Source organism: Camelus bactrianus, chromosome 22 (assembly GCF_048773025.1).
Source record: "Camelus bactrianus isolate YW-2024 breed Bactrian camel chromosome 22, ASM4877302v1, whole genome shotgun sequence".
NCBI lineage: Eukaryota > Metazoa > Chordata > Mammalia > Artiodactyla > Camelidae > Camelus > Camelus bactrianus.
Window position 1 is genome coordinate 7,230,317 of NC_133560.1, and position 25,575 is coordinate 7,255,891.

Consider the following 25,575-nt stretch of genomic DNA (forward strand, 5'->3'; position numbering starts at 1 on the left):
CAGAGTTATTAGACTTGATCTCCTCTCTTCTTCCAGGCAAAATTTAAATCTCCTAATAAATAGCTAACATAGAATGAGTTTTTACTATGTACCAGTCATTGTTGTAAATTCTTCACTACTGTTATCTCAGTGTGTCCTTATGAATATTGCACTTATTATGCCCACTTTACAGATGAGGGAACTGAGGCACACAGAGACAATTCAGGATGTAAGCCCGGGTAGTTTGGTTTCACAAGCTGTGGACTCAAGCACTCTGCTTCTGAGAGGACTTCACTATGGGTGGGAAATTAATCATTCCCAGCAGCCCCTTTTCTCCCTTTAACCAAGCATACAACCCACCAGTCCCCTTCCCACTGAACTCTCCCAGGGCACCACACCCTGTACCAGAACCTTGACAAATCCAGCCTAGATTTGGCTAATGACAAAGGCAAGGCTGACCCCTGCAGAGACCAGTCAGATAAGGCCAGTGATGGAAGCAGGAAAATGGGACTGACCTGGGAAGCACAAGCCCATCTAAAGGGTACAGATAGCTGCCATTCAGCCCAGCTAATTGTAGTTGCATTAAGATGAAGCCCCAGTAGTATCAGATCTGATTTAGCTCAAGAAATCAGATTTCATCTAAAAACCTAAATTAACTAATTTTAAGCTATGTGATATCTATAGTCATGTTGGCAATTAGTACCCTTAATATGATGGGATGAGAGTGGCACTTTTCTTCTGTGGCCTCTCTTTCAAAAACCCAGGACCCTAGTCTAATGATGAGAAAACAGCAGACAAATCACAATTGAGGGAACTTCTACAAAATACCTGAACAGTACTCCTGAAAACCGTCAAGGTAATGAACAAGTAAAGTCTGAGAAACTGTCACAGCCAAGAGAAGCCCAAGGGGAGAGAACGAAATCTAACTTGGTATCCTAGACAGAACCTGGAACAAAGACACTAAGCAACAACTAAGGAAATCTGCATGAAGTATGGACTATCACTACTGGTTCATCAGTTTTAACATGTACCCATGTTATTGCATCATGTTAATAAGGTAAACTATCTTCACAATTTTGCTGTAACTCTAAAGCTGTTTTTAAAAAAAGGTTTTTTCTAAATGTGGAGGTCTAGGTGGCAATATGAGCTCAGACTACATTCTCCTAGCAATTCAAGTAGTCCCCAAATTTGTCTCCCCTCCCCCAGCCTCTCTCACACACTGTTGGATAACCTCTCCCAAATTCATATTCAGGGGGTTCTTATACTCAAAACTTTGTTGAACAGTGGTAACATCCAAATCTCTTACCTGGGGTTCAAGGCTCTTCTAACTCTAACCAACCTTCCTTTCCAGCTTTCTCACAACCCCTCCCCCTCAACACCAGCTGAAAAAATGCTCATCCGTCTCCATTCCAGCTGTTTGCCTGTCTCTCTCAACCACCTCTGCCTTGCCTTCTTTCATCAAAATCCTTCCTCTTCTTCAAAGTCTTTGCTGAAATCTCATGCTATTGGTTAAGCCCGTCAGTATCCTCATCCCCACCAGCCCAGGGCTTTTTGTCCTTCCCACACCAGCAGATCCCTCTGTTCAATGCACACTACCTTCCCTAACTAGGCACTTCCTTGCAGCACAATTCTGTCCACCTACTGTAGAAGGCAGAGCAGTTCACAGGGGAGCTGGTGCAGAGGAAATGGTGTGAATTTGAGCACCAACCCCACAATTTACTTGTCGGATGATCTTGGGCAAAACTACCAACCAGGGAGGATCGAAAGAATGAAGTTCACAGGTGGATATTCATCTTAGGATGTGAAGTGCTTTGCCCGCTGGGAAAACTGACACTCCCTCAAACTCCTTGTGGTGTTATGCCGTTGACAGTAGAGTAACTTTACACTGGACAAGAAGTCAATTTTTTTTTTAATTGGGAAACCAATGTAACAAACTTAGACTTATTGAAAATGAAATCAGTAACTAAGATTCTGCAGGCCCCACCCCCAACCAGCACCAAAGCCTCTGCTTGGCCTGACCCGTTTCTCTAGCCCCAAAAAGAACAACCATGTGAAGAATCCGGGGTCAAATTCAGGGCCACGTTCCCACGCTGCCACCCCACTACCCCACCCTCAACACACATGCCCCAGATCAGCAGGCTGGGTCTAGGCCCAAAGGGAGAGTAGTGAGGTTCCCTAGGTGGCAGGGAATCACAGCTACATCCCAACCTGGTCAAAATCCCAAGTTAGCAAAGGAAGACAGAAGGAAGATTGGCTTGCCCACCCATGTCCCTCCCCCCAGCCACCCCAGACAACAGCCTCACATCCCTGATCAGTAACACTGTGATTCTGAGGTGTCAGTAGGGCTCCCAGTGGCTTCACCAGCCCCTGGGAGATTACTGCAAAGGGCCCAGAGCCCAGGGGAGGGAGCAACTGCCCCACCACCTGCTCAGTATTAGCAAGCCAAGCTGCTGCCTTCAGCGTGTGCTGGCCCCTCTCCCCAGAACATCCATGGCTGGGAACCAGTCCTCCTGCCAGACAGAAGTCAGTCCAGGAGGCCCTTTCTTCCCCAGCCAGAGAGGAAGGATGGCCTGTGAGGCTTGGATGGCTACACCAGCTTCTTGGCTTCAAAGAAGCTCTTGAGGTGTCGCATCTGCCAGACACCGATGGCTACGAGGATGAGGGTCTGCAGGATGGACCACCACAGCACCCGCTGGTTGGTGCTCTCGCTGGTCTGCCGGAAGCGCTCCTCTCGCCACTGTGGGAGGGGAGAATGAAAGAGGAGCCTGAGTTGGTTGGGGGTCACCTGGGGTGAGGAGCCTGAGTTGGCTGGGGGTCACCTGGGGTTCACTAGAACTGCTGGATTCCCTCCCTGGAGGATGCCCCCAGGACCAACCAACTTTGCCCAGGTTCCAGGCAAGTGCCTGAAAAAAGCCATTCCACCCGGGGACTGTTTTCACCCTCTAGTCAGATGACCTCAAACAACCCACTCACTTCTCCTAAGTCTGTCTGCTCATCTGTCAGGTACGGTCCTCCCCCAGGTGCCTGGGGGAGTGGTAAAGTGGTAGTGGTATCACCCTATCAGACAGAGCTGTCCTGCAATGCTCAGAAGGGGACCCGCTCTGAGCCCTCTGCCCAGGTCACCCAAACTGCTCCTTGAAGATTGTGGGCACAGGTTGAAAATTGGTGGCTTAGGGGCTGGATCTAGCCTATGTGTTTGTTTTGTTTGGTTCATGCAATGTTTTGACAACATTTAAAACCCATAAAATTTCACATAAACAACCTGAATCTATAGCTCCTCTTAAAACCCAGAGCTAGCGTTTCTGCAAGGCTGTCCTCAGCTGGTAACATGAGCTGTTCCTGTTTAGAGAGGGCTCTATTTTACCAGTCCTTATAGTCACAAATCCATTCATCGTACCTGCCTAGCTCCTGAGTTTGAAACTCTGGTCCTGGGAGCACTGAGGACCATGGAACTAGCACCCAAGGTGTTGATATCAATTCCTGCTGTCACTTCGTGTGTCTCCTAATAAGATAATGACAGCCTCTTAAGAGATCTGTCTCCTCAATTACAAAGTAGAACCAGTAATACCCATGCCACCACTTAGCCTAACAATGCAGCAGAGACACGTAAGTCCCTTGGGTTCAAAATGAATCTGACGTGCAACTCCTGGCTAAGTGAGTGCACAGCGTCTGGGGAGAAGCCCACTGCTCCCGGCCCAACCACTCACCCGCTGGTAGTTCTGCTCTTTCTGGATCTGCTCCACCTGCTCCACCAGCTGTCGCACTCGTAGCTGCAACTCACTCAACTTGTCTTTGGCAGCAATTTCTGCATAGTCGTTGGCATGTTCACCTACCTGGATGTCCAGATGAACTCTCTGGAGACAGACAAGGAAGATAAGGAGAATCAGGTAGCCCTGCTCTGTCTTCCTGCCAGGGCCTAACAGCTGGTCCTCCCACCTTTCTTCATTTGTTCATTTAGCCAACACTGACTGAGGCCCCCTCAGTGTCCGGCCTTATGGGGCTCTAGGCCCATAGGCAAGAACAAGCCTTGGCTGATGCTTCCCCAGAGCATATACAAAGAGCCCTGCAACCATGTCCTGAATGTCCACCGGAAACCCGGTCTTATCAGGAGACACAAAATCTGACACAGTCATCTCACACCCACAGTATCACCAGTCTCCAGCCCTGACCATGGGCTAGAGGCTGAAAGCCATGAGTCCCACGTGGGTCCACTTACCAGCATGCCTCCAGCAAAAAGGGAGAACTTGGTGGAATTGGAGTGAAGACAGATTTGGTGCTCACCAGGGGTGTGGGAGGTGAAGGTGAACCTGCCTTCAGAGCCATACTGCCGGGCCAGGATGACCTGGAGAGAAGAGGCTTCGGTGAGTGTTACAGTGGGGATGGGGCTGAATGGTGCTTAAGGCAGTAAGAGCCTCAAAAGCTGACAAGCAGAGCCTTAGGCACCCTACAACACTAAAAGGTTTAGTGCTGCTTAGCAGCAGGTACCAAAAACTTGTCTTCAAACTATTTGGAGCAGGGGTGAAGAGTCTAACATTAGTCTGGCATGTGACCACACTTGGAAAGGGCTTTCTTTATTCATGGCTTGTGACCTTTCAGCTCTTTCGGTGTAATTATTTTTTTTAAGTGAAAGTGACAGCTAAAGGGTTTTGGAAGGGGAGGGTACAGCTCAAGTGTTAGAGTGCATGCTTAGCATGCATGAGGCCTTGGGTTCAATCCCCAATACCTCCTCTAAAAATAAACCTAATTGCCTTCCTCCCACCAAAATAAATAAATACATACATACATACATAAGATTTTAAATTAAAAAAAAAAAGAGTTTTGGGTTTTTGGTTTCTTGGTTTTAATATCCTTATTTGTCAAAACCAAAAGCTGCTCATTCTTTTCGGAAAGTACCCTATTCCGTGAAATCCTAAAGTCTAGACATCACAGCTTTAGAGTTGACAAAATTCTTTGATTTCCAGCAGCACAATTAATCCACCCATCACCCATTACCCATTACCTATCTATAAGATAGATGAATTTCCATTTCACAGACCAGGAAAATGGCTCAGGAAAAGTAAAGGACTTGGCCGAGTCATAAAGCGGTAAGAGGTTGAGAGGAGCAGCCAGCACTGCAACAGCCCAAGGCTGGCCTGGAGTGAAAATCCAGCATCTTCCCACAACACCAATTGCTTTTACCAGTTTAGCAGATGCGGAAACCAGGAAGGGAAGTAGCAGCGCCTGCTTGGTCTGGAGCTCAAGTGCAGAGCAGAGGGCTCAGCAAGGTTCAAGGGCCGCCTCACCTTGTCCTCTGGGTCCTTCACCTCCACGAACATGCCAAGCCCGGGGGTGGCCGGCTGGTACTCCTCTCGCTGCTTGTCATACAGCTGCGTCCGGTAGTTTCCTGGGGAGAAGCGGGGCGAGCGCAATCAGAGGAGCGCGGGGAGGCGCCGCGTCCGCGGACACTGGTGCACGGCGAGGCAGGCTGCTCCTGGCTCCGGAGAGCTGACTTTCCCGCACCCCGCGCCCCCAAGACCGCGGTCTAGTCGCAAACTCTCCCCCTTCCCCCGCACCTATAACCATGGTCTCGTCGGGAATCTCCTCGATAAAGCACTTCTTTTCTGTCTCCCCGATGTGAAAGTAGAGCGCGCCTCCGCGGGCCGCGAACAACAGCAGCAGCAGGAGGGCCCGAACGACCCTACCCAGCCGCGCTCCCGGGCAGGGCCCAGCGACCCGCGCGCTCTGCTCCGCAGCCATCTTGCCCCACCTGCCCGCGCAGCCGCGGCCGGCCGCGCCACGTAGCCCTGCTGCCGCCGCGGGGCGTGCCGGGACAGCGAGTTCAGCCGGGTGGACTACAAGTCCCGAGATGCCCCGGGACGGCGGCGCGGCTGTACCTGATTGGGGCGCCGCTTCTACCTAGGACCAAATTGCGGCCCCAGAAACGAAAAATTCTTTCCGTTGACCGTCGTCGCGGAACGGCGACTGGTGATGATTATCAGTTTTTTATAGATGATGAAACTTGCGAAGTTTGAGTCACGAAGAGAATTATGAGCAGGAACAGGATTCGAACCTAGGATCCTTGATTTCCCTCGGCACAGCATCTGCCAGTCAGAGCTTCTATTTTTAAAAATTGAACTTTGAGAAAAACGACACAAACAATGCATCAATTTGTCTTCGAAAATGACACAAATACTGAAGGAGAGAAGGAAGAGGAAGAAGAAGAAGAAGTCGCCACAATATCCTTTTACCATTTTTTTGCCCATCAAACCCCAGCCACTCCTATATCTGGTTTGTATGCGCCCAGGCATTTCCCCTTATCCCCCTACAAACACGCACACTCACTTGCTTACTTACTCACTCACATTCGCGCTTGCTTTGCTGCCGAATCCCAGCCGCTACGGCTCAACTCTGGACCGGGATCTAGAACCCTAGTGGCCGGCAGGTAAAGGGGTATTTGTGGGGGTGTTGAGGCGGAACCGCTGTTTTGGAGAGTTCTGCACTTAGTGTGAGATCAGCAAAGATCTGCGTTTAGTGTCCTTCCTGGATTTTATCCGAATTTCAGTATGTTTTGGCAGCTTTTCTTCGTAGTTAGCAGTTTGTAATTGTTCTACCTCAAGGCATCATAAAAGTAGGGGTTTTCTATTTTGAGTTCTCTTTATTGTTTCATTTGGCCCTAGGGAAGGAGATTCAGCGGGAATGTATTTACATTTCTCCCTCGATGGAAAGTCTTTACCTCATTTTTCTTACCAGTAGTAATATTCCATAATATGAATGTACCTTATTTTTTTAACCATTACTTTGATGAAAATGGTTAAGATTTCTTTCCCCCTAATTATTTGCTCTTACAAATAATGCTGCAATAAAAGTTCTTGTTCATTTTTTATAAAGCATTACTGTAGGACATAGTTTTGTTGATAAGAGATCACAAATTGCCCTCCCAAAAACTTCGTACAAATTTACAACCCCAGCAACAGTTTGTTGGGAGTGCTTCCTTCCCCAAACCCTGGTCAGAGCTTCTCAACCTTTTTAATCTTTACAATATCAGTGAGGGAAAAATAGTATTTCACTATCCTTTTAATTTCTATTTCCTTGGATACTGAACATTTTTTGTTGGTCATTTGTTTTCTTCTATAAATTGCTTGTTGTGTTTTCCTCTGTGCTATTATAACTACACACTATTACTGCTGTTGTAACCACCACTCAGAACTAAATTATTACAGAATTAATAAATGATGCTTTATAATAATGCTTTCAGGTATTTTTTAAATTCAACTTTTTATATTGAGATAATTACAGATTAACATGGAGTTGTAAGAAATAATTAAGAGAGATCCAAAGTACCCATTATCCAGTTTCCCCCAGTAGTATCATTTTGCCCAAGTATGATACAATTATCACAACCAGGATATTGACATTGATATAGTTAAGACACAAAACATTTCCATCACCACAAGGATCTTTCACAATTATCTTATTATAACCACACCCACTTCCCTACCCCCCCACCCCCTCCTTAACCCCAGATAACCACTAATCTGTGTTTTCCATTTCTGTAACTTTGTCATTTCAAGAAGGTTATATGAATGGAATCATATAGTGTGTAACCTCCTGAGACTGGCTTTTTTTCCACCCAGCATAATTCTCTGGAGATTTATTCAATTTATTGCATGCACCAACTGTTAGTTTCTTTTTATAGTTAAAAAAAAAAAGACCATTACACACAATGTATAAAGATATAATTTTGTAACATAAACAACTGAAAGAGGTGAGAACAGCGCTGTTAAAGGAGCAAAGTTTTTGTATGTTATTGAAGGTAAACTGGTATAAATTCAAGTTAGAGTATTGCAACTTTAGGATGTTAAATGGAATCCCCATGGTAACCACAAAGAAAATAGCTAAAGAATATACACAGAAGGAAATGAGAAAGGAATGTAAACGTTTCACTACAAAAAGTAATGCAAAAGATAGTAAATGCAGGAAGTGAGGAACAAAAAACTATAAGGGAAATAGAGACAACAAAATCACAACAGACTGCTAAACAACCATTAGAAAAAAAGAAATCTGGAACCTAGCGAAAAAGGTCATCTTAAACTGGAAACGAAAAGGGAACCACAGTGGGATGGGGCATGCTCCTGATATAATCAGTATAATCCAGCCCCATATCCCCAGGATGGGGGGCAAGCAACCCACAATCTGAAGGATAATTAAGTCACAGAGGCCCTCCCACAGGAGTGAGAGTTCTAAGCCCCACGTCAGGCTCCCCAGCCCAGGTTCTGGCATTGGAAGGAGGAGGAGACCCCCAAGACATCTGGTTTTGAAGGCCAGTGGGGCTTAACTCCAGGAGCCCCTTGAGACTGGGGGAAACAGACTTCATTCTCTTGGGAAGCATACACAGAATTTCACGTGCGCCAGGCCCAAGGGCAGAGGCAGTGATTTCATAGGAACCTGGGCCAGACCTGCCTGCTGGTTTTGGAGGGTCTCCTGGGGAGGTAGGGAATGGCTGCAGCTCACCCAGGGTACACAAAATGCTGGTGGTGGACATACCGAGAGTATTCAACTACATGAGGCTGACATCTTGATTGGCTCATTAGCACCCACCCAACAGCCTGTAGGATTAAGGGCTGGGAAGCCTCAGGCCAAACAACATACTGGGTGGAAACACAGCCCCACCCATCAGCGGACTTTTGGAGCCACAAACGCCTCTACCCACCAGAGGTCCAGGACCAAGCTTCACCCAGCAATGGGCAGGCACCAAATCCTCCAGCCAGGAAACCTGCAAAAGCTTCTAGTCCAGCCTCATCCATCAGGAGGCAGATAGCAGAAATAAGAAAGCAACAATCCCAAAGCCTGTGGAAGGAGTCCACAAACACAGGCCACACACTACTTTTACTACTTGGGAAGCTATGTCACCCATCCTAGCATCTAGGTACTTGGCTTTGAAATCTTGCTGTAAAGTCGCTGGTGCACTCTCTCCTCACATGCACGTCCCTGCGGGCCCTAGTAATTTTCCGCTTTTGTCTCTTTAGGGGATTCCTGAGGGCAGTCTGACCACTGGACCACTGCCATGCAACAGTGTTACTGTCGGCCAGTGCTGGTCCCTGAATATCTGTTATAGTTCTGCAATGAGGTAAGTACTGAAATTAAGTGTTTAGAAACTTTTGTAGAAATTTAACATTTATGTGACATCCAAGCACACGACAAGTTTGTTTTACAAAAGTACTGGTTCATGAGGGATTATAAATTTTTATGAAAACTAAAAACCAAAACCAGTCCTTTGCTGCAGGCAGTGGTACTGGCAATTGCAGTTCAGGACCATGGACAGCACCTCTCTCTCTCTCTCTCTCTCTCTCTCTCTCTCTCTCTCTCTCTCTCTCTCTCTCTCTCTCTCTCTCTCTCTCTCTCTCTCTCTCTCTCTCTCTCTCTCTCTCTCTCTCCCTCCCCAGCCCTGAGCTATCACCCCTGCTCCCAGCTCCTGGTGAATGGCCTTGGTAAACAACTACTTCCTAAATCCAACAGATGCTTTTCAGCCCTTGCCTTAATTGACCTTTCTAAAGCGTTTGTCTTTGTTAACACATGCATCTGTTATTTTTGTTTAAAGACCATTCCCAAAGAAGGAATAAAAATGTCCCCCTAGAATTTAGCGGTGTGCCACACCGTTAAAATGAAGGGACAATTCCTGGTAGCTAAAACATATTATTAAAACACTGTATTGATATTGCTTCTTTGCTTTTCAGCGGGCTCTTAGAGGGCAGGAGACAAGTCTTATTCATCTTTGTGTCCAACATGTATTGTAAGCCAGAGTTTGTAAACCCAGAGTAAATGCCTGCCACTTGTCAGCTGGATGACCTTGGACAAGTTATTACCTAACTTCTCCTTGCCGCTGCTTCCCCAGCTGTTAAACGAGAATCCCATTAGAGTCCACCTTATAGAGTTTCCAAAATATTAATTCAGTTAGTACATTTAAGAGTGCTTAGAACAGTGCCTGGCATAGAAGAATTAAAAGTATTACTATTTTCATCCTCAATATTTTATATTGCTGAATAAAACAATGAGCATCTATTATCACCAGACACTAGAGGGTGTAGGTCTTCATCCCACCACCTGGCTAGGGCTACTGCTGTACATTGACAGTAGTTTGAATCTACACTGTCCTACTCAGGGCACCGTGAACTTTGGAATTCCTGAGATTTGCTTTTCCTGGGTCCCATCCTGTTATATTGACCCCACTCTCCCATCCCACCCCTTTCAGTTGTGTATAACCTTTTCTTTTCCAGTTGGATTCCTGCCACCTTCTGTCACCCTCCAGTCTCACTCATAATCTCTTATGTTCACACTGGATGAAGGGTCTCACCTGTGCAAGTGAGCCTGGCAGCTCCTGCCCCCCTCAGTGATTCAGCCCAATTTACCTCCTCCTCCCTTCCTGTTCCCATAATCTTTCTTCCACCAGTCCCTTAACTGGCCTACTGGCTGCTAGGCACTTCCAGGTCCCTCCACCAAAATGTCCTTGCTCCCCCGTTGCTCAGGGAGATTTTAACCGTCTTTCAGAGCTTGAATCAAATTTATCCCTTCCATAAAAGCCATTGTATTTCTCCCTCCCTTTCCTGAACTACTACGTCAGCCTCTGAACCCTAGAGAGCTTCTCTGCAGTTCTCATTCCGTCTCACCTACATCAGTTCTATGCTCCTCGAGGTTCAGGTCCAGGTCATAAACTTCCCACCTGCCCACACTCTCAACACCCATCTCGGGCAGCCGCTCTGCAAGTTTCAGAGGGCAAGCCCTTTTCTCTCTCTGAGGCTATTACTCCCATCAGCAGGATGAGGCTAAGAGTACCTGGCTCCCTAGATTTTATTAAGCGAGGCGGGGCAGGGAAAGCGCTCGAGAGAGCCTCACGAGTTTGGTGGGGGCTCCCGTGGCCCTTCAGCAGCGCGGGTCCGTGGGAACGCGCCTGGGGCGGAGCCGCGCGGGGGCTCCTGGGAGTTGTAGTCCGTGCCAGAGTTCGCAGTCTCCGCATGTCCCGCACGGAGGTGGCCGACTCGCCTGGGAAGGTGGCGAGGGCCTGCGGGGCGCAAGGCGCTGGGCCCTGCGCCGGCCCCCGGCGGCGATGGAACCGAATACGGGCAGCGGGACTGGTCCTGCCACTGCTGCTGGGCCACCTGCTGGCACTGACCGTCGGCGGGGGCGCATTCTACCTCGAGGTCCGCGAGCTGGAGGAGAAGTGCTTCATCCAGGAGATCCCGGATGGCACCATGGTCATAGGTGCGCGCGCAGCCATTCTCGGCCTTGCCCTCCCCGCCCAGAGTCCTGAGTGGGGATGGGGATGGAGCTCCGCGAGATCAGCTCAGGCCCGCACCTCCCCTCTGCTGTCGGGGATGGGCTTGGGTGGGAAATGGGTGCACAGGAGTGTGGCCAAAGCATTCTCTCCCTTGCCTGTGCTGAGTGGAACTGGGGGCACAGAGGAGACAAGTCTGATCCAGATCCGGATGACAGCAGAAAAGCGGGGCTGGAGAGTGGAAGAGAGAGGCTGAGGACTGGGGTCACGCTCCCGCAGTGAGATGCCTGGATCTTCCTGTTCCTCCCTACCCCTACCCCCCACCCCTTGCCCTGGCCCTCCGTGACTCCAGGAGGTCCCGAGCGGAAAGCGGTGCGGGGTTTGGTCATGGGTGTGGATGGGGCTGCATCCAGTCTACCTCTCCATTAGGTAACTACAAGACCGAGCTATACGACCCTGCTATGGAAAAGTACCAGCCCTCCCCTCAATGGATCAATTTGTTCGTGTTTGTGAAGGACCCTGAGAACAAGGTGAGGTGGGCCTGGACTCCTTGCCGCCCCCCGGGCCTCCAGCATCAATGCCTAGTCCTCTCTAGTTCTCCATTTCTCAGAGGAGGGCCCGTCTCCTCACAGACAGAAAAGTTGAAGGAAGGCCATGCTCTCTGCACACTGTAGAGTATCCTGCATTGGCCATCCTGGGATCTGAGACTTTTTATTCCACTGATGCCATTTCTCTTACACCCTCCCCGGTGGGCTGGCCTGTGGAGGTCAGGACCTGGGATACCCCCAGAGTTCCTCTCCTAGAAGCAGGTTTCCGATAAGCTTCTCTGTGCTCACTGGAGGCTGCTTCCTCTAGAACCTGCTGTCCCGTCAGTACGGCCCTCAGGGCAGCTTCACCTTCACCTCCCAGTCCCCTGGAGAGCACCAGATCTGCCTTCACCTCGAATCCATCCGGTTCGCCCTCTTCTATGGTGGTAAGCTGGTGAGTGTGGCAGGGGGAGGTCCACTGACCTGGGGAGCTCAAGGTCTCAGTCCCTGGGGTGGGAAGGTTGCAGCGGGTGGTGCCTCTTGAGGAGGGCTGGGCTTTCTATGAAGGACAGCTCCTGAAGGATGAGAGGGGACCCAGGATGGAGTCACTCTGACTTAAAATCCTCCCTTAGCTCCCTGACATCCCAGCATAAGGACCAATGTGAAATTCAGAGCTGTTCAGCAGCACAATGCTCCCAGGCTCTTCATTGCCACCTCCCACTGACACAGAACTAGCAGCTGCCTGCCTCAAACACTGAGTCATACCTCTGTTTCTTTGCACATTTGGTCCTGTCCCTTCTGTCTTTTGGACGTGGACTTGATCTGGGGTTTTGATACCCAGAGCAGGGCTAGTCCCCGCCTCAGTGAGTGTGAAGAACTGAACTGCCCACTTTAGTTCAATGTCAGGCCCAGACTGGGGTGTGGAAGCTGGGTTTCTCGCAGGTGCATGGAGCTGAGCTCCCTGACCCCCATCCTTGGTTCCCCTGCTCCCCAGGCCATTCACTTGGACATGCAGTTGGGTGAACGCACCAATGATTATACAGAATTTGCGGCCAATGACAAGCTGACCCTGCTGCATCTGCGCATACAGAAGCTGGTAGAACAGGTGGAGAAGATCCAGAAGGAGCAGGAGCACCAGAGGGTAAGGGGTGGGCTGGCGCAGTTGAGACAGAGGATGTGTAACCTCCCAGGGACTGGCTCTTCCGGCTCCTCCCCTGGGAGGCGGGGATTCATTTCTAGCCGGGAGCCTTCTCCGTTCTCCCCTCCCAGTGGCGAGAGGAGCACTTCCGGCAAACCAGCGAGAGCACCAACCAGCGGGTACTGTGGTGGTCCATTCTGCAGACCCTCATCCTCGTGGCCACTGGCGTCTGGCAGATGCTGCACCTGAAGAGCTTCTTTAAAGCCAAGAAGCTGGTGTAGATGGGCCCCAGAGACCAGAGGCCTCGCCCAACTCACTCCCCTTCTGCTGGCTGATGGGAAGTGGCCTGGCCCGGCCTGTCTCTTGGCTTCTCCCACCTCTCCCAACCCTGAGGGACTTCCTTGTTACTGCAGGGGAACAGAGGACCTCTTTAATTTGGTTTCTCATTAAGGACTAGGGAGAGGATGGGTTCTAGCTAGAGACACTTGGGTGGGAGGAGCTGTAGGCTCCTTTGTGGTTCTGTGATGCTGAGCAAGAGAGAGGGTGAGTGTGCGCCCAACCCCCATGTTAAACAGGATGGATGAACCATCCCAAGATGGAGAAATCATAAGAGTGAATATAAATTATAACTGTCAAGCTTTCTGACCTAAATATATATTGCCTCCAACTCTGCAGTTCATTCTATGTGTCCAATCAGATGTTAACATTTGAAGCCCTCCCTGCATTGATGGGGGACTGATTCCAAAATGTATGGGGTGAAGGATGCTTTGCCCCAGAAGCCTTAGCAACATGTAGCGCCTTTTCCAGAAAAGTCCAATTCGGGCCCATCTTTTGGGTAACCCAAGTGCTGGTGGCAATCCTGTGCCTCTCTCTCTTTCCCTGGGATCTGATCAGGTTTACATGCTATCCCACCCAAGTCAGCTGGACTGTTGGGTTCTTCACGGAGTCTGAGGGCACCTCTGTCTTCCTGCTATTTTTCAGTCGACTTGTGTCTCTCTTTATGATGCCATTGGCTAATCTCTTCAAGAGATGCCTATTTTTGCAGTATTCCAAGTCACTGTTTCCATTATATTCAGCATTTCCCATAATGCAGCCTTCACAAGTGCACACAGGTGTAGATGCCCCCATTGCTTCTGCCTGATCTAGGCCACATTCTTCCAAGCCCTGTGCTGGTTGCCCTGTTGGAATAGAGTCATCTCTCATGTGAACTTGACATTTTCTGTTATAGGGAAATTCACTGCTTGGCACCCTCAAGAAAATCAAGTCCAAATCATCAAGGCCAAAAATATCAATAAGGGAGACTCTCCATGGGGAGAGGCAGCTATGATAGCCCCAGTTTTTAGTCCCTGAGATAGACTCACCCTCCCTGGGATACTCCTGAGGGATGACTGCAAGACTCAGGGTGCTACTCACTTGAGAGTCTGGCCACATTGGCCTCTGAAAATATGAATGAGACTGAAGGCTGGGGGCAGGGACCACTGGAGAGTGACCTCTGACCAGAGAATGTGACCTTGGGGTCACTTCCCTCATTGGAAGGTGGGGGTGGGGAGGGTGCTTTGCTCTCTGCTGCATGGGAAGCACAGTGATCCAGATGGGGACCTTCTTGCCCATGGAACCTGTGGCATGACACCAAATGAGGCAGGGTTAGGGTTAAAGTTTTAAGGAAGCTCAATGAGCTGCAAGAAAACATAGAAAGACAATTGAACAAAATCAGGAAAACAATACATAAATAAAATGAAAAATCTAACACATAAAAGAACCAAACCAAAATTCTGGAGCTGAAGAATACAATGAGTGAAGTGAAAAGTGCAGTAGAAATCATCAACATCAGAATGGATCAAGAAGAAGAAAGAATGTGGAGTTAGAAGTCAGGACCTTTATAATTATCCAGTCAGGGAGAACAAAGAAAAAAGAATGAAGAAAGGCTCTGTGATCCATGGGATAATATTAAAAGAAACGATTTGCAAATCATTAGAATCCCAGAATGAGAAGATGGGGTGGGGGGGCAGAAAAGTTATTTAAAGAAATAATGGCTGAGAACCTCCCAAATGTGGGGAGAGATTTGGCTATCCAAGTTCATGAAGTTCAAAGGTCACCAAACAATTTAAAGAGATCTTCTCTAGGACATATTATAATAAAATTGTCAAAAGTCAAAGACAAAGAGAAAATTTTATAAGGTGCAAGAAAAAAAAGAAGCTTATAACTTATAAAGGAACAGTCATGAGGCTATCAGAGGATTTCTCATTAGAAACCTAACAGGCCAAGAGAGAGGGGGATGATATTTTCAAAGTGCTAAAAGGAAGAAACTGCCAAGTGGGAATACCATATCTGGCAAAGTTGTCCTTCAGAAATGAAAGAGAGGTAAAAACTCTCCCAGACAAAGCTGAGGGAGCTTATCACCACTAGACCTGTCTTGCAAGAAATGCTGAAAAGAGTCCTTCAAACTAAAATGAAAGGATGCTAATTAGCAACATGAAAATATACAACATACTGACAAAGGTAAGTACATAGTCAAATTCAGAATACTCAAATACTGTAATGTGGTGATATATTAACCATTTTACTATAAAAGTTTAAGGACAAAAGTGTTACAATAACTATAGCTATAATAATTTAATGAATACACAATATAGAAGGAGGTAAATTATGACATCAAAAACAAAAGGAGGGAGAAAAAATAGAATTTTTGTGATTTAAGTTGGTATCAGCATAAAAGAGACTATTATAGCTATAAGATGTTTTAAGTAAGGTTAATGGGAACCACAAAGCAAAACCAATAGTAGATACACAAAAGATTAGCAGAAGGGAATCAAAGAATAATGCTACAGAAATTTAATTCACAAAGGAAGGCAGCAAGAGAGGAATAAGAGAACAAAGGAGCTATAAAACACCCAGAAAACAACAAGATGGCATTAGTATGTCCTCACATATCAATACTTACTCCAAATGTAAATGGATTTAATTCTTCAATCAAAAAGCATAGAGTGGCTGGATAGACTTAAAAAAAAAAAAAAAAGACCCAAATACATGCTGCCTAGAGGAGACTAAGGACACACTTAGGCTCAAAGTCAAGGAATGGAACAAGATACTCCATTGCAAGCAGAAAGGAAAAGAGAGCAGAAGTAGCTATACTTATATCAGACAAAGTACACTTTAAACCAAAAACTATAACAAACAATGAAGAAAGTCATTATATAATGATAAAGAGGTAAATATTTTCATCAAGAAAATGTAACAATTGTAGGGCCCAGGGGGAGGGGGAAAAAAGAAACTATAACAATTGTAAATATATATGCATCCATTACTGAAGCACCTAAATATGTTAAGCAAACACTAACAGAGCTGAAGGCAGAAATAGATAACAATACAATAATAATAGGGGACTTCAATACCCCACTGTCAACGATGGCTAGATTATCCAGAAAGAAAATCAATTAGGAAACATTGGACTTGAACTAAACTTTAGACCACAGGAACCTAAAGTGAGTGCTTAGCATGCACTGAGGTTCTGGGTTCAATCCCTAGTACCTCCATTTAAAAAATTAAAAATTGAATAAAATAAAAAGGAAAAATCTCAAATAAACCATCTCACTTTATACCTCAAGGATCTAGAAAAAGAAAAAAAAACTAAGCCCAAACTTAGCAGAAGTTAGGAAATAACAAAGATCAGAACTAAAGTAAATGAAATAGAGACCAGAAAAACAATAGAAAAGATCAACAAAATGAAGAACTGGTTTTCAAAAAGATAAACAAAACTGATAAACCTTTAACTAGACTAAGAAAAAGAAGAGAAGAGAAAAATAAATGAAATCAGTACTGAAAGAGGAGGCATTACAGTTGATACCACAGAAATACAGAGGATCAAAGAAACTACTGTGAACAATTACATGCTGAAAAACTGGACAATTTAGAAGAGATGGATAAATTCCCAGAAATATACAACCTACCAAGATTGAATCATGAAAATATAGAAAATCTGAACAGACTAATAGCAAGTAAGGAGACTGAATCAGTCATCAGAAACCTCCCAACAAAGAAAAGCCCAGGACTAGATGATTTCCTGGTGAGTTCTACCAAACATTCAGGGAAGAACTTATACCAATCCTTCTCAAACTCTTCCCAAAAAATGGAAGCGGAGGGAACATTCCCAAACTCATTTTATGAGGCCAGCATTACCATGATACCAAGGCCAAATAAGGACATTACGAATCAAAACCATGATGAGCTTTACCTCACACTGTTAGAATCTATAATCAAAAGATAAGCGATAACAAGTGTTGCAGAGGATGTGGAGAAAACGGATCCTTGTGCACTGTTGGTGGGAATGTACACTGGTACAGTCTCTAAATCAGGATGGAGGTTCCTCAAAAGATTAAAAATAGAACTACCATATGACCCAGCAATTCCTCTTCTGGATACATATTTAAAGGGACTAAAATTACCCTTTTATTACCCTAAAATTACCCTCTGCCTTGGAGAGATACCCACACCCCCCATGTTCATTACAGCATTTTTCACAATAGCCAATACATGGAAACAATCTAAGTGTCTATCTACAGATAAATGGATAAAGAAGATGATATGGACACACACACACAAATATTATTTAGACATAAAAAATAAGGGAATCCTAAAAAAAAAAAAAAGTAAGAGAATCCTGTCATTGCGACAACGAGGTGAAACTTGAGGATGTTATGCTAAGTGAAAAAAGCCAGACAGAGAAAAACAAATACTGTGGGATCTTACTTGTATGTGGAATCTAAAAAAGCTGAACTTAATGAAACAGAGAGTAGCCAGGTATTGTGGGGTGCAGGGAATGGGGAGATACTGGTCAAATGATACAAATTTTCAGTTATAGGAAGAATTAGTTCTGGGGATCTTATGTACAGTATGGTGACTACAGTTAACAATACTATATTGTGCACTTGGAATTTGCTGAGAGAATAGATCTTAAATGTTCTCACCATACACACACAGACAAAGTTAGCTATATGAGGTGATGGATGTGTTAACTTAATGTGGTTAGCATTTCACAAAATATGCGAATGTCAAATCATCACACTGTGTACCTTAAACTCACACCAAGTTATCTGTCAATATATCTCAATAAAGGTGGAGGGGGGAGAATTGTAACCTTTTGGACATCAAAGGATACCATCAAGATAGCAAAAAGCCTTGAGTCTGGTGTGGATAGAACATATAAAGAATTCTTCCAACTCACAACAAAAGGACAAACAGTCCAATAAAACTAAAAATGGACAAAGGATTCAAGTAGAAATTTCTCCAAAGAAGATAACAATGGCCAACAAGCACATAAAAAGAAGCTCAGCGTCATGAGTCATTAGGGAAATGTACATCATAGCCACGTGCAATGCCACGCCACACCCACTAGAATGGCTATCATTTTTTTTAACATTTTTTATTGAGTTATACTCATTTTACAATGTTGTGTCAAATTCCAGGGTAGAGCACAATTTTTCAGTTATACATGAACATACATATATTCATTGTCACATTTTTTTTCCTCTGTGAGTTACCACAATATCTTGTATATATTTCCCTGTGCTATACAGTATAATCTTGTTTATCTATTCTACATTTTGAAATCTCAGTCTGCCCCTTGCCACCCCTTGCCCCCTTGGCAACCACAAGTTTGTATTCTATGTCTATGAGTCTGTTTCTGTTTTGTATTTCTATTTTGTTTTGTTTTGTTCTTAGATTCCGTGTATGAGTGATCTCATATGGTATTTTTCTTTCTCTTTCTGGCTTACTTCACTTAGAATGACATTCTCCAGGAACATCCATGTTGCTGCAAATGGTGTTATGTTGTCATTTTTATGGCTGAGTAGTATTCCATTGTATAAATATACCACATCTTCTTTATCTAGTCATCTGTCAATGGACATTTAGGCTGTTTCCATGTCTTGGCTATTGTAAATAGTGCTGCTATGAACATTGGGGTGCAGGTGTCATTTTGAAGTAGGGTTCCTTATGGATATACGTCCAGGAGCGGGACTCCTGGGTCATATGGTAAGTCTATTCCTAGTCTTTTGAGGAATCTCCATACTGTTTTCCACAGTGGCTGCACCAAACTGCATTCCCACCAGCAGTGTAGGAGGGTTCCCTTTTCTCCACAGCCTCTCCAGCATTTGTTAGAATGGCTATCATTTTAAAATGGTAACTAACAGGTGTTGATGGACATGTGGAGAAGTTGGAACCCTCACACAGTGCTGGTGGGAAATGTAAACAGAGCAGAGGCTGTGGAAAACAGTTTAGCAGTTTCTCAAAAAGGTAACATGGAGTTACCATATGACTCAGCAATCCTCCTCCTAGGTATTTATTCAAGAGAATTTAAAGGATATGTTCGCACAAAAACTTGAACCTCAATGTTCATAGCAGCATTATTCCTAGCAGCCAAAAAAATGGAAACAACCCAAATATCTATCAACCAGTTAATGGATAAACAAAATGTGGGATATCTGTACAATGGAATATTAGTCAGTATTGAATGAATAATAATGAAGTACTGATATATATTACAACATGGATGAAACTTGAAAACATTAAGCTAAGGGAAAGAAGCCAGACACAAAAGGCCACATATTATATGATTTCATTTCTATGAAATGTCCAGAATAGGCAAATCCATAGAGAGGAAGTAGATTAATGGTTTCCAGGTGCTGGGGCTGGGGAGTAATGAGGAGTGATGGCTTAATGGGTGGGGCTGCTTTTTGGGTGCTAAAATGTTCTGGAATTAGATAGTGATGATGGTTGCACAATATTGTGAATATACTAAAAACCACTGAATTGTACACTTTCAAATGGTTAAGATGGTGAATTTTACGTTATGTGAATTTTATCTTAAATTTTAAAAACCTATGCATTCATTACGATACCAAAACAAATGACATGAGTAATAAAGGTAATAGAACCAGGAAATAAAGGTAACAGAACCAGGAAGTCAGCCTGTTTCCTGAGCATCGGCAATTAACAGGAAAGAAACCAACCTTTCCTGAATAAACTGCTTTCGAGGACAACCAAACAGCTCTAATTGATAAGAGAAAGTTCTTCCCTAGAAATGTTCCAGGTAATAAATGTGAAAGAAATGATGTCAGAAAAAGAATTAGAGAGGAATCACTCCCTTGCCACCCCTAGTGCAGTAACTGAGTCAGGCAATAGTCAGTGGATGAAGACACTGGGTGAGAGGCTGATGGGAAACTTCACAACGGAGGATTCAGACTAAACCCCTGGATCCATCATAGCCTGTCTCAAAGGTGGGACAGAACTTGTGCCTCCAGATGGATTGCAATATGCTGCCCACAGACCACTAATGAAGTAATCTTGCTATGGAGTTGAACCTGGATCTGATTAAGCCTCTCGGGTTTATTTCCATTAGTAGGTATTCAAGAAATCAAGGTAAAAGTTAAGTGACATTCTAAAGAAGAATATAGACTATCTTTGTTTGGATCTCCTAGAAGCACAGTTTGACAATAGGACTCTCATGCAAGTGCTCTCAAAGGAAGCCTGCAAGGAAGTAAGGGGGGGGAGAGAACAGGGGAAGAAGTTAAGGAAATGAGTGCTGTCAGCTGAAGTCTAGACTCTGCCTAATCCCCTGGAAAGCTCTGGAGCGTGAACACCACTACAGTGTTGTCCCCTCTCAGGTCCAGGAGACTACATTTCAGCACCCCTGTATCAGTCAATCATGGCTGCAGGCCATGGTGAAGAGGGGTAGCTCCGGTTGGCCAAGAGCAATTTTCTAGAGACAGTTCTCCTGAGTAGAGGGCAGCTGTGAGCCCTTAGCAGCCAACATTCACTGCAGCCATACTGTCTCCCACAGTGGCTGCCCCAAATTACAATCCCACCAACAGTGTAGGAAGGTTCCCTTTTCTCCACACCCTCTCCAGCATCATTTGTGGATCACCATTCTGATCCATGTGAGGTGATACCTTATTGTAGTTTTGATTTGCATTTCTCTGATAACGAGCAATATTGAGCATCTTTTCATCAACCATCTGTATGTCTTCTTTGGAGAAATGTCTGTATAGGTCTCTTAAGTCTGTTTTGAGGCACAGCAGTCTCCTTTTTATTTTCAATGACTTTATTTTATTTTTTATTTTCAATAACCTGCTGATACTGATCGTCCTGTATAATAGCTCTCAATCTGTTTGTCTGCATAGTAGATGGTGTTGCTGCCCCACCCAGATTCCCTTTACTGGCAGCCACTATGGAAAACAGTAGGGCGATTCCTCAAAAAACTCAAAATAAGAGTTACCTTATGATCCAGGAATCCTATTCCTGGGCATACATCCAGAGGAAACTCTAATTCGAAAACATACATGCACCACAATGTTCGCAGTAGGGCTTTTCACGATAGCCAAGACATGGAACCAACCTAAATGTCTGTCAACAAATGACTGGATAAAGAAGTTGTGGTATACACACACACACACACACACACACACACACACACACACACACACACACACACACACACACACACACAATGGAATACTACTCAGCCATAAAAAAAGAATGAAATAATGTCGTCTGCAGCCACATGGGGGGCTGACAAATATCATACTAAGTGAAATAAGCCAGAAAGAAAAAGACAAATACCCTATGAAACCACTTACATGTGGAATCTAAAAAAAAAAAAAAGACACAAATGAACTTATTTACAAACAGAAACAGACTTAACAAACATAGAAAACAAATTTATGGTTACCAAAGAGGAAAGGTGGGGGAGGGATAAATTCAGAGTTTGAGATTATTCAATCTAGAGAATGAGTCCACTGCTGTATATCTGTACGTTTGCAGGAATAAATGAGTGGAGGAATGAGACCTGGTCAAACATAGCCTTTGACTCACCACGCACTCTTTTCTGGTTCCAGGAATGTTCTCAGACAACATGCTCCCTCTGCCTCTCTGTGACCCTTGGGAACAGAAGAGTAGACGGTGACAGCAATGAGCATCTGCAAAGAGGGGTTCTTAACCGGACTCCCAGCTCGCTCTCTCCAGCTCTCCTCCCACCCCTGCTTGGCCTCCCTCCTCACTGGCCCCCAAGACACGCCACCACCCCAGGAGCCTCATCCCTTCCCTGCCTACCTGAAGCTTCCTCCGCATGGCATAGAGACCCTACTTGAATCAGTAGTCAAATCCTTCCTTGGAGGCTGCAGAGCAGGGCCCGGGGCTCAGTGCCAACGCACTCTTACTTAATCCCACCTGCCCCTCCCTGAGCAGCCCTGCCTGGCTGGAAGGGTCCTGCTCTCTACCGGCCACAAGCCTCACAGACGGTGTCCATCCCTCAATAGAAAAAAAAGTAAAACTGGAAGCAGGGCCTAGAGGACTCAGGCTGGAGGTTGACGGCTATGGAGGGAAGAAGGAGGAGCAAGGAAGTGCCCGTGGGACTGGAGGATGGAGAAAGGCTTCCAGACTGAGCATTACAGCCCGCAGCAGAGGGGAGAAGAGCGTGAATTTCTCTAGGTTCCTACCTTCCAGCCTTTTGTTTACTTTTTTTTAAAGCACTTGTTTTGTTTTTTGGGGGGAGGAGGTAATTAGGTCTGTTTGTTTGTTTGTTTTAATGAAGGTACTGAGGACTGAACCCAGGACCTTGTGCATGCTAGGCATGCGCTCTACCACTAAGCTAACAGAAGAGTGCTGATCGAGGGGCTGGCCCTAACCTTGACTGTGCGGTACAGATGACTAAGACTCTCTCTTGGGAGAGGAGCTTCCAGTGGGCTGGGAGAGACATATACATAGAACTATGCCTGGGAGTCAGGGCTGAAGAACTAGGGAGTGAATGGTGTGCTGTTGGCAACCAGGGGAGGCACAGAGGTAACCATCCACAGCAGGTGAGCCCTGGAAATCTCCAGGCCTCAAGCAGAATGCCAGAGCCACAGCCCCAGAACTTCTGGAGTGGTGAATGAGTAGTGCAGGGAGGTAGATGAGCCCAAACAGGATCTCAGAGGGTCAGCGGGGCAGAACTGCAGGGAGGGGCAGCAGCACTGGGACTCAGTACCAAGAAGAGGCTTAGGACCAGGGAGGATGAAGGGGCAGGGGCAGTAGGGGAGGGGAGTCAGGATTCAGTTAAGCTACGAAAGGCTGCCCGGAGGACAGCAGTAGGCATCTGGGGGCTTGGGGATAGGTGGAGAACACCAAGCAGAGTGGGTCAGAGGCCAAGTAGCCTAGAGAACCAGCTTTAGAGGCTGAGCTGGAAAACACAAAGCTGAGAGCCCTGGGGATTGTGACTTGAGCTGTTACCAGCTTCTAACAGTCTCACAAACAGCTCTAGGCCCCTCCAGGTCCTAGTGCTCCAGAGAGCACTGTGGGCCCCTGCAGAGTTTGTATCTACCTGGCAGTTGGACACAGACCCCACAGGGGCCCCAAACAGCACCAGGTGGGAGATGACTGTCCCAGTAACTGTCCTAAGGGCCCCACCCTGATGGAGAGCTCCGTGTCCCCATCTGCCTAGAACCTGGTCCAGCCTGGCCAGGTCCCTGTTGTAACTGGAAGGAGATGAGGCAGAAAAACCCAATGTTGACTTCAAACGGGAGCAAACACATTGCCAAGAGTTTTATAGCCATTGCTCCTTTATATGAAGTAGTATTTCTGCCTTTCTATAAGATAAAAATGTTTGCTACCACTTTATAGAGACAGCTGGACTTTCTCCAAATTCAGAGGCAATGTTTGGCGTAGTCTGACTTAAAATATGAGCTATATTATACACTTGAAATTTGATTTTAGAGGTATCCAGGCATTTCATTTATTTTTACCATTATAAGCTGGAGTGTGTGGGCGGGGGACACCCCTGTAAAGACTTCAAGTGAGATTCAGAAATGTACATTAAGTTAATTAAATTACGTTGAACTTTGCCTGCATTTTACAGGAGGGGAGGGAGTGGTGGCTCCAAATCTTCATTGCTTCCTCCCAAGCAACTGCTTTTGGTCCTCTGTTTACTGGAATGACATACTAGAAAGGACTCCTCATGACTCGCTGTCTGCCTCGTCCCCCAGACCCACCAAAAACAGCAAAGAAAATGAGAAACAGCAACTCTCTGCCTTTGATTAAATGAGGGAAAACCTCAAACTCCAGACTGTAAGATAAATAAGGAAAACTGCTAAGGGCAGGGAACACTGGGCCATCCAGGGAGACCTTCAAGGCAGGGCCAGTGCAGGCCAGACCCGTGCAGGTGGATGGCCAGCCGGAGGGTGGGGAGAAAACAAGCACTTTTGACCCAGTAGAGTGGGAAGAGATAAGGTGCTGGGGAGATAAGAGGTCACATGAAGGACGTGGCAAACAGCTACCTTGGCTAACATGGGCAGCAGGGAGGGACTCCAGAGGAGGGAGCAGCTCTGAAGCTGCCTCTCTTGCTCAGCTCAGCAGAGAAGTCAGCAGCCCAATGGCACACGCCTGTCCAGGGAGGCATTGGCATGAGATAGTGCAAACACCCTGGCTCCTCCCCAACACATCCTTGTGAAAACAGCTCATCCAAGAAGATTCAGCCACAGAATGACTAGGCAAAGTACCTATACTGTGTGGGGGGTGGGGGGGATAGAGGAAAAATAAAGGAGCAAGTGAAGACCATCTCTCAAAAAGATTTTGTCACAGATAAGATGAGCATCACGAGCCAAGATTTTCCCCAAGAACTCACAGAATCTATGAAAACCATCATCTCCATCATGCAAGGTCGCAAGGCTGAGATGGAAATGACAGGACAGCAGAAAGAGATGAAAAGATTTTTTTTCTAGGAGAGCTCAGGAAAAAGAGGGGGAGGAGAATTTGACTATGACCGAAATAAAGGCCACACATGAAGCCACGAGGAGGGGACGAGGTATTGTGGATAACAATCAGGGACAGATAGGAAAAGATAAAGAAAATTAAGAAAGATGAATTGAAAAAGAACAAATAAGGAAAAGGGTTAGAGAAAAATGGCAGACATAGAACAAAAGAGATCTGCTAGACACATAGTTGGAATCACTGAAGAAACAAGCAAGAGGGAAAAAAAGAAATATTCAAAAATGATTCAGGTAGTGGGGAGGGTGTAGCTCAAGTGGCAGAGCACATGCTCAGCATGCACGAGGTCCTGGGTTCAATCCCCAGTACCTCCTCTAAAAATAAATAAGCCTAATTACTGCCCCCCCTCCCGGCCAAAATAAAATAAATAATACAGTAATAAATAAATATTTTTTTAAAAATGATTCAGGTACTGGAAGGAACCCATCCATCAGCTGATGAGTAGAGAAGCAAAATGTGGTCTATCTATACAACAGAACAGTGTTCAGCCATAAAAAGGAATGAAATTCTTGTATTTGCTATGACATGGATGAACCTTGAAAACGTTATTCTAGGGGAAAGAAGCCAGACACAAAAGATCACATCTTGTACAATCCCAATTATGTGACGTGTCCAGAATAGGCAAATTCACAGAGACAGAAGCAGATGACTGGTTGCCAGGAGGGTGGAGGGAACGGAGAGTGACTGCTATTGGGAATGGGGTTTCTTTGGGGGATGATGACAATGTTCTGGAATTAGACAATAGTAATGGTTGCACAACCTTGTGAGTAACTTGAAAACAGCTGACTTGTATACCTTAAAAGGGTAGATGTACGAAAATAGTGTGTGGATTTTATCTCAATTCAAAAAAAAAAGATTTAGATGAAAACAAAAGGCAAATGATTCAGGTA

The 25,575-nt window shown here is 45.7% G+C and overlaps 2 protein-coding genes across 6 annotated transcripts; one reads left to right on the plus strand and one right to left on the minus strand.

The window, feature by feature from the left end:
• Positions 1-1,870: 1,870 nt before the first annotated feature.
• TMED9 (transmembrane p24 trafficking protein 9) lies at positions 1,871-5,746 on the minus strand. 2 transcript variants are annotated; one of them, XM_074350181.1, is made up of 6 exons: positions 5,532-5,746; positions 5,262-5,362; positions 4,196-4,321; positions 3,687-3,833; positions 3,377-3,481; positions 1,871-2,716 (listed from the first exon to the last, which is right to left on the minus strand). In XM_074350181.1, the coding sequence occupies exons 1-6, from the start codon at positions 5,713-5,715 to the stop codon at positions 2,567-2,569; spliced, it is 813 nt and encodes a 270-aa protein (XP_074206282.1). In that variant the 5' UTR covers positions 5,716-5,746; the 3' UTR covers positions 1,871-2,566. The 2 variants fall into 2 exon arrangements, with proteins under 2 accessions (XP_074206282.1, XP_010944547.3); XM_010946245.3 differs by lacking the exon at positions 3,377-3,481 and having other exon boundaries at positions 5,532-5,744.
• Positions 5,747-5,878: 132 nt separating this feature from the next.
• Positions 5,879-23,763, plus strand: LOC105062028 (transmembrane emp24 domain-containing protein 9). Of its 4 annotated transcripts, none has more exons than XM_010946182.3 (7): positions 5,879-6,400; positions 8,985-9,085; positions 10,233-11,214; positions 11,657-11,757; positions 12,083-12,208; positions 12,749-12,895; positions 21,784-23,763. In XM_010946182.3, the coding sequence occupies exons 3-7, from the start codon at positions 10,773-10,775 to the stop codon at positions 22,033-22,035; spliced, it is 1,068 nt and encodes a 355-aa protein (XP_010944484.1). In that variant the 5' UTR covers positions 5,879-6,400; positions 8,985-9,085; positions 10,233-10,772; the 3' UTR covers positions 22,036-23,763. The 4 variants fall into 4 exon arrangements, with proteins under 4 accessions (XP_010944484.1, XP_010944483.1, XP_010944485.2 ...); XM_010946181.3 differs by having other exon boundaries at positions 5,879-6,246; XM_010946183.3 differs by lacking the exon at positions 21,784-23,763 and adding an exon at positions 13,024-13,559 and having other exon boundaries at positions 5,899-6,246.
• The last annotated feature ends 1,812 nt before the right edge of the window (positions 23,764-25,575 follow it).

Excerpts from the sequence above, each read along its gene's own strand:
- TMED9 (XM_074350181.1), bottom strand. The coding sequence starts at position 5,715 with ATGGCTGCGGAGCAGAGCGCGCGGGTCGCTGGGCCCTGCCCGGGAGCG. Across the intron at positions 5,363-5,531 it reads CGACGAGACCATGGTTATAG|GAAACTACCGGACGCAGCTG; the intron begins GTGCGGGGGAAG and ends GCTTCTCCCCAG. Across the intron at positions 3,834-4,195 it reads TTTTTGCTGGAGGCATGCTG|AGAGTTCATCTGGACATCCA; the intron begins GTAAGTGGACCC and ends GTCTGTCTCCAG.
- LOC105062028 (XM_010946182.3), top strand. The coding sequence starts at position 10,773 with ATGAGGCTAAGAGTACCTGGCTCCCTAGATTTTATTAAGCGAGGCGGG. Across the intron at positions 11,758-12,082 it reads TGAAGGACCCTGAGAACAAG|AACCTGCTGTCCCGTCAGTA; the intron begins GTGAGGTGGGCC and ends TGCTTCCTCTAG. Across the intron at positions 12,209-12,748 it reads TCTTCTATGGTGGTAAGCTG|GCCATTCACTTGGACATGCA; the intron begins GTGAGTGTGGCA and ends CCTGCTCCCCAG.